At 34.2% G+C, this 8,121-nt stretch overlaps 1 protein-coding gene across 1 annotated transcript; it reads left to right on the forward strand.

Moving 5' to 3' along the window:
• Positions 1-1,543: 1,543 nt before the first annotated feature.
• Positions 1,544-8,121, forward strand: synprb (synaptoporin b). The gene is made up of 5 exons (XM_047348159.1): positions 1,544-1,681; positions 2,218-2,342; positions 3,960-4,158; positions 4,282-4,473; positions 4,552-8,121. Exons 1-5 carry the CDS (start codon positions 1,658-1,660, stop codon positions 4,921-4,923), a joined length of 912 nt encoding a protein of 303 aa, XP_047204115.1. The 5' UTR covers positions 1,544-1,657; the 3' UTR covers positions 4,924-8,121.

Consider the following 8,121-nt stretch of genomic DNA (forward strand, 5'->3'; position numbering starts at 1 on the left):
CTTCAAGGAGGGGCTCTGGTTGAGCCACTCGTGACATCAATATTTTTTCTATTCAGAAAAAACATGTTAAAATATCACTTTAAGTTTAAATCTGCCAGGGGTATGAATAATTGAGGTAGAAAATGCAAAACAATGACTGAAGTGAGGCAGACTTTTATGAAGCTTCAGAATCAACTGAGTTTTAGGCAACGTGTCTAAATGTGTAACATTACGCAGTTTTAAAGGTTTATATGTACAAACACCTGGATGACAGACACACAGGCACTATTGCTGTTCAGTATGACTGATGCAATGACTTTTATGATTGCGTAATCAGACTTTTATTTTGCTATGTGTATTTATTTGTCTACAACTTCTACAAAACACTGTAGCTAGAGTCCTCTCCAGAACTCACAGATACGAGTATATCTCTCCGATTCTTGCTTCACTGCACTGGCTGCCTGTGAAGTTCACAATTAATTTCAAAATTTCATTGTTTGTTTTTAAATCTTTGAACGCTCTCGCCTCTGTGTATTTCTCTGAGCTTCTCACTCCTATCACTGCTTCTAGGACTAACAGACCGTTGCTTTGTCTTCCCAGAGCAACAGAAGGTTCTACAACTTTCATGGTCAGGACTCCTCTTTTGTAGAAAGGTCTTCCACTTGATATCAGACAGGCTGTGTCCTCTTAAAACTCTGCTCAAAAAACATTTGAATAAATCAGCTTTTATTCATTGAGTTTCTCTTTTTTATATATGTGGTTTTTAGACTACTCTTCTATTTTATTATGTATTTTGTATCTTTTTTATGTTTTTATTTATATGAAGCACTTTTTAACTTTGTTTGAAAAAGTAATATATAGATAAAGTCTATATATTATGTTCAGAGATACACTGGCCTAATCTTTGGCTGAAATACCGGTTTAAATGCAGGAAAAGGCTGAAATGTGTAATACAGATGTTTCACCAGAAGAGGTCAGCAAGAGACCTCTGAGTCAGGCAAATGGTGTAAACATCAATTATTCATTATACAAAGAAACCTTAACATCTTCATAAGAAAAATAAATAAAATGGTCTGATATGTAGTCACACTGTTTTAAAATTTTAGAAATACATTAGGTACATTTTATAGATGGTTCCCAATTAAAACCTGAATCTAACCAAAGCAAAACATTACAACACAACCATTTTGTTGCATTAGGTACAGACCTGAAATTACACACACAAAATAATATTCATGTTTTGATGAAGTTCGCTGAAATATAGATCTGTTAACACACATCAGCTCTATGCAGCCCCCAGTATTATCTCTGTGACCATCCAAATTATTTATATGATCAGAATCTGTCCCAGATCCTCGGTTTGCTTCATGTTGCAAATATAGCCACATTTTTTTTCTGGACCAATGTTGTCACAGAGTGTCATTAATGGGAATTTAGGATTTTCTTTCATGATCCAAAAAAATAAGTATCATATTTTACAAATATTGTAGTTTAAAGCAATTATGACTGCATGCAGAGTTTGAGCAGATCTCCAGCTCCTCTTCAGGGGAGACAACCCCCGTCAGCCCACCCTCTCTGCTGGAAGAGTTGCTCTGGTTTTCCTGTCTGCATCAGTTACATCTAAGCCTGATGACTACAGCTGTCGGCACTGTGAGGAGTTAGGCTCTTTGGTCTTTAAATGTGTATGGTTATATTTGCTCCGGTAAGTTGCCTTTATTTATTTCTTTTCAAGTTTTTTCAGATTATTGGCTACACATTTGCATTATTTTTTCCTTAAACTGCAAAGACCTTCTTGTTATCACAGTGTTCTGCTTCGAGATGAGAGGTCTTTTTAATTGTTTAAAAGTACAAAAATTGTGTTGACTCAGTAAAAACTGTTATTAGTTTTGTCAATATTTTAGAAATTATGAAAATGTAAAAACAAATTATTGATAAAGTCCAGATCTGCATATATCATGAATAAACAGATTCTGACTCTACTGCTGTGGGCTCCCTCCAGGGCACAGTACGCAACTCTGTTAATTATCTTCCTTCCTTTAAATTATTCAGGATTTGTTTCCTAAATCGTTTTGAACTGTAATAATCTCTTATCTGATTTATTGATGTGCATTCATTAAGCAGCAAGCTCACACAGTCATTTGTCTCTTTTTTCTAAAGAATTCATTCAGAAATCATCAACAGATGGTTTTACTTTCAAAATGTTTTTCTGTTTGTTTGTTTGTTTATTTCTGTTGGTAGATTTTTGCCATTTGTGCATTTGCCACATGTGGAGGATATCATGGTCATCTCCAGGTTAAAGTGGACTGTGCAGGCCGGAGACCAAACAACCTCAGCATCAATATTGATTTTGGCTATCCTTTTAGGTAAATAAGGGTTTTGCATGACACTCAGAAAACAAGTTTATCTTAGAAACAGAGCACTTTATCCTTGAGGAGGGTCAAAATAACTTCTGGTATCACTAATGATTTTAGATCAAATAAAAAATAAAAAATATATAAAATAATCATTTACTCTTCAGAATTTGGATTTTCCCCCCAGAAAACGGATCAGCAGTATTTGCTCTAATATTTTAAGAAGATATTTTTCTGTCAAGTTTAAAAAAGAGAGCTGCTCTCTGATGGAGCTCACCCAGTTTAAAACCAGGCTGTTGGACAGCTGAGCGGGGATGTCGACCCACTTTAACATCTCCACGTCTTCAGTGTTTCTTATACAACTGTGTTTACAGTGAAAAAGGTCACTTCTGTACATTTTCAAGCACGTTGCCATTTGAATGCTAGAAGTTCAGGTAATGAAAAATAACAGGAAACTGAAGTAATGCTTTCGTTTTGACAAAGCTGACTAACTAAATAAGGAAATAACTGATGGCAGCTGTGATTAAAGGGATGATTATTTTTTGTAAAGCTGAAGTGATCAAGATTTAGATTTTTTGGGTACATTTTGTTTTTATATAATTATTTTATCACAAACTGACATCTCCCAAGGGTGACAACTATCTGACTCCTGTTCCAGAAAGTGATCAAGAAACATTTTCATAGTTGCACATTTCCTGTGTTAAATTAGGTTACAAGGCTTGTTCCAAACTGATGTCACATAAAATGAATATGCGAGAGTATATTCTGTCTCCATTTTCCTTATCCAGTAAGTATAAACCAGACAGACAAATATATATAAAATGGCTGTAGCTGGCATGGGCTGGTATGAAAACCACAAAATTTACACAAAATATGAAAATAAAAAGGAATACATAATCCATTTGCTTTAATTTAAAACAGAAAAGCAGAAATATCGAACAAACCCTTGCTAAAACTGTTAGGTTTTCTTCTGCATACTTTGCAGAATGATATGCCTTTTTCTTTTTATGGAGTAGCAAAGAATAACAAGCTGATATTCACCAATTAATAACTATGGCTATCTACTTGGGGAGCTGGCATAAGGGGGTGACCACCTCATGAAGCCCCCTGAGCTTCATGAGGTGGTCACCTGAAATGGTTTTCCAAAGAGTCTTGAAAGCACTTCCTAGGCCTTCATTTAGAGCCGACGAAAGATTAATATTTCAGTCATCACAGTAAAGGGCAACTGCTTTAAGGAGTATAAAATATAAAGTATAGTTAAAGTTATTTTACAATTTTCTGTTTGCTATATAATTCCATGCGTTCATTCACAGTTTTGATGCTTTCAGTGAGAATCTACATACAATGTAAATAGTCATAAACATAAAGATATAAAACTTTTGACCAGTAGTGTATATGTCAAATAAATAAATAGAAATTTCTCAATTTATTAAAAACTTTTACTCCAAGATGTGCAGATAATTTGTTTTTAAACTTTATACTTTTAAATATTTGTTTTAATATTTTTTCCTATCTCTCCAGAAAACGCGTTAATAGTCTGCTTCCAAAACACCTGAGAATTGTCGGTGGATAAAGATACATCCTCCCTACAGTTATTCACAAACCCCTTTCTTTCTTCATGTCTTATAGATTGCAGCAGGTCCACTTCAAAGCTCCCATGTGCGAGGCAAAGAGAGAAGAAATTGTTTTCCTCAGTGGTGACTTCTCTGCAGCGGCTCAATTTTTCGTAACTGTGGGTGTTTCGGCATTTCTCTACTCCCTTTTGGCAACAGTTGTCTACGTCTTCTACCAGAACAAGTATCTGAAGAACAACAGAGGCCCTCTAGTGGTCAGTAACATTTGATTTCCACAATCACTTTAAGTTCAATCAGGTGTGTTTTGTTAAAATGACACCAATAGGTGATTTTTGTGAATTTCCTAATATGTCTTTCTGTCCTGAACAATGCACCAGGATTTTCTTGTCACCATCACATTTTCTCTAACATGGCTGCTCAGCAGTTGCTGTTGGGCTAAAAGCCTCACTGATATCAAGACAGCCACAAACCCAACAGAGGTGCTTCTGCTCATCTCTGCATGTAGAGAGAAGGAATATAAATGTGCAGCAACGCAGGAACCTTTCTGGTCTCGTCTAAACACTTCTGCTGTAGGTATTCAATAAAAACGGACACATTCTGGATACAATAATCTACTTACACCTGTTATCTTTTTGTTCAACTGACAGGTTTTTGGTTTTGTCAATGCCATCCTGTGGTCTGGAAACATTTGGTTTGTCTTTAAAGAGACAGACTGGTACAAAACTGGTCAGAGATTCCCAAGCAGAACTTCTTCCAGGAAACGATCCAGTGAAATGCGAGAGCGACTCTACAGCGAATCCAGCTTTGAGCAGCCAGATGATAGTTTTGGCCCCTTTAAACAGGACAGTTTCACCGAGTCAAGAGGGGACTTCGATAAACAGGTCCAGAGACAAGCTAGCATCAACCAATCACAAGTAAACTTTAGCTTACCAGAGACATATCTGGGCAAAACAGTGATTTATGAAAAAGAGAATAAAATAGCTTCTCAAGGACCTGTAATTTTTGTTAATGAGATGTGAACGGAACATAATTTGAGCTCAAATAGTGCCGTATGCTTGTAAAACAACTCATAAAGGAAACTACAAATTTAAAACTATATGAGTTAAAATTGGTGTCATATAGAAAGGATGAAACCCACTAAGAATAAATAATAAAAAGGCAAAGCTGTTTGGTCAGATCGATGCCACAAAATTGCAGTGGATCTTTATCATTGACCTGAATGTTTTTGAGGTCAGAGCAGTTTTTTTTACATGTAAAAGATGTGCTGCTGCACAGACTTGGTGCAGCTACCTTGTTCCTAGGAGCAATATTATCAGCACAGGGTTGAAGAAAACCTAATGATATGATAACCTAATGATGTTTCTGCTTTTTTCAGATTATCAAAAACAAAATACAAAAAATATAATGTTTTGCATTTAGGGAAAAAAAAAAGTATCCCAAATCAACTATAGAAGTGGTTGCTTTGTTAAATCATGAATTAAGTGTGATTAAGCACATATTTTTGAAACTTGAGGACAAATTTGCTAACAACAACCAGATTACTGTCATACCTGTGGAGTTAAGAAATTACTTTAATAGAATCTGTCTGATCACATAAAGTACGCAATAAAATAAATAAAACAAAATAAAATAAAATTAAATTAAATTAAATTAAATTAAATTAAATTAAATTTCATTTCATTTCATTTAATTTCAATTCATTTCGTTTCATTTCATTATAGAGACAAGTATATACACTTTACATGACATATACTACACCATTTATAGCCGTGGCTAATTTGCAATGCTTGTGCCTAGAAGTCTAACAAGAGGCATGCAGAAATTTCAAAATAAAGCGTTTAACGTTTGGCCATCAGTTTGTGATCTGATGCTTCAGTCCACCTGGGTTATGCAGCAGGACAATGATCCAAAACACACAAGCAAGTCCATTTCTGAATTCTTCACAGATTTAAAAGGGAAGCTTTTAGAGTTGCCTAGTCAAAGTCCAGATTTAAATCCTATTTAGATGTTGTGGCATCTAAATCTAAACCCTCTAATTTGGCTGAAATAAAACAATTAATTTTACTTATGGTACAGGTTGGTTTGGAAAGCTTTTCCTCCACTAATAAAGGATTATCATTTGAAAAAACATTTCTTTTCACCCAGGTTATCTGAGAATTGTATGTGTAACAAAAAAGCTAAAAACCAAATAAATCTGTGAGGGAAAAACATTTTTTTGGACACTGCACTTTGATACACGAAAATTGCAGCATATTTAGTTCTGATTTGTGTTCATGCCCCAACCATGAAAAAACAACAGTGAGAAGAACAAACCTTAAGGTTTAATAGTGGATCTCTCCTACTGATTAGCAGGAACAATACACTAATCTAAGATTTTTTGCCTGGTTTCTGATCCCCAGTTTTTGTAAATGTTAGCAAATGTTAACAACGAAAAAAATGACACTTTAAACTGTCTTTAGCATCTTATATTAGGGATTAGCATCATTAGTGCAGTAAGAACTACTATTTGCAACCATATGTCCCTGTGTGTATTTTCTCTGGGGTTAGAAGATCCTGTGAAATTTTCAATAAAATGTCCAACATTTCCAACTCAAGCATGTTCAATAACAGACAAAATTACACTCTTCAAACAGATCAGAGCAAATTTGCTGTAACATGTTCTGCCTGACTTTAATTTGCTGAAGTCTCACCCCATTTAAAATGTAGCAGCCTAATTGAACAAACAGGTTAACAAAGGCTTCCTCATTCAGTAACAACTTCCACACCGAAGGGTGTTGTTGAGGGTGTTGTTGTCGACATGATGCAGCTTTGTATTGAGCATTCAATGATCGAAAAAAGCTTAGAGTTGTTTGTTTCTGAGCAACCCAGCTCTGAGGGGTTCATCAGCAGCTTAAAGTATTTTCTAGTGCATCTCTAATTAGCAGATTAGCTACATGGTCTAACCATACAAATCTTTTTTAGCATTTATTTTCTGCCGAACTTGCAAGACTGATTTTGGAGGTCTTTTTGTAATTTGAATTATTTACAAACATTCAAATTGCAACTTTCAAGTAATCAACTTGTTTCAACATTCTTTTAGTGTTTTTCAAAAAAAACTTTAAGCCTACCCTAAAATCTTTTTTACTTATTCCTCTATGTAGCCCAATTTTCAGGTAATATTTTGAAAGGGACCTTGATTAATATTTCTTAGGTCTCTCTGAAGGCATTTCAGTTTTTGTTTTGAATTTTTTTGAATTTTTTTCACCACTGATTCTCAGTTCAGTCTGTGAGTCTGAGCATGTTGTTGTTCATTTCTTGCATTTAGGAGTCTTTTAATGCCTGAAAAGGTCATAGGTCAAACTCAAAAATAATCTTCTTTGAAAAGACCATCAAAAAGTCTAAATTAACATTGATAGAGACTGATTTAAAAGATTGCAAGGACATCTAATTTACTGAGAATATTTAGAAAGAAATAAAATAAATAGAACAGAAGAGAAATTACATTTATTGCCCCTAGGAGGGTAAATTCAGATGTGCAAGCAGCAAATGTTCGCATGCAGATACAATGCATGGCAAATCAAGACATTTACACCTCACTGTCGTTAAATAATTTTTCGATTTGTGTTTTAAATGGTAATCTTCCCAGACTTTCCATTTATATTTTTGGTTATATGATACAGTAAGTGTACAGTATGAAAAGTGCAGTATCTGTGGGAGAATGTGTTTAGTGTGTGATAAATATTTATGGTTTGATTTTGCATTTTAAATACTTAATTATTTATTGGTGGATTTCTTAATATTCTCATTGGTGGATCTCCTCGGTGTCTTCATTAGGATATTTTAAAATTTGTAGTTTTCTTGATTGCAAAGACTGTCAAAGGTTGTATTCATATTTATTAATTGTTTAAGGTCATTAAGGGTCAGAAAAAAACAAACAAAACAAAAATACATGAATATCAACCTCTGTACAGTAACAACAGGGTGGGATTTATGGCTGCATTTATTTGAAACATTAAGATTAGTTTGTTGTTTTCTCTACTGTTGTTTTACATATTTATTAAGTGATTATTTAAAGTCATATTCCAATGCTCCCTTGAAATAGATGTTAATTCTTTTTTTTTTTTTTCTTTTGCTTTCATGTGAGAATAAACCTTTCCTCTTCATTTCTGTTATAAAACAAAGCAAAGCAGAGGAAATTTGATGTAAAGTTTTCTTAAATAATAAATGTGAGAAGTTTA

This window comes from Girardinichthys multiradiatus, chromosome 20, assembly GCF_021462225.1.
Source record: "Girardinichthys multiradiatus isolate DD_20200921_A chromosome 20, DD_fGirMul_XY1, whole genome shotgun sequence".
NCBI lineage: Eukaryota > Metazoa > Chordata > Actinopteri > Cyprinodontiformes > Goodeidae > Girardinichthys > Girardinichthys multiradiatus.

Excerpts from the sequence above, each read along its gene's own strand:
- synprb (XM_047348159.1), top strand. The coding sequence starts at position 1,658 with ATGTGTATGGTTATATTTGCTCCG. Across the intron at positions 1,682-2,217 it reads GTATGGTTATATTTGCTCCG|ATTTTTGCCATTTGTGCATT; the intron begins GTAAGTTGCCTT and ends TTCTGTTGGTAG. Across the intron at positions 4,159-4,281 it reads ACAACAGAGGCCCTCTAGTG|GATTTTCTTGTCACCATCAC; the intron begins GTCAGTAACATT and ends ACAATGCACCAG.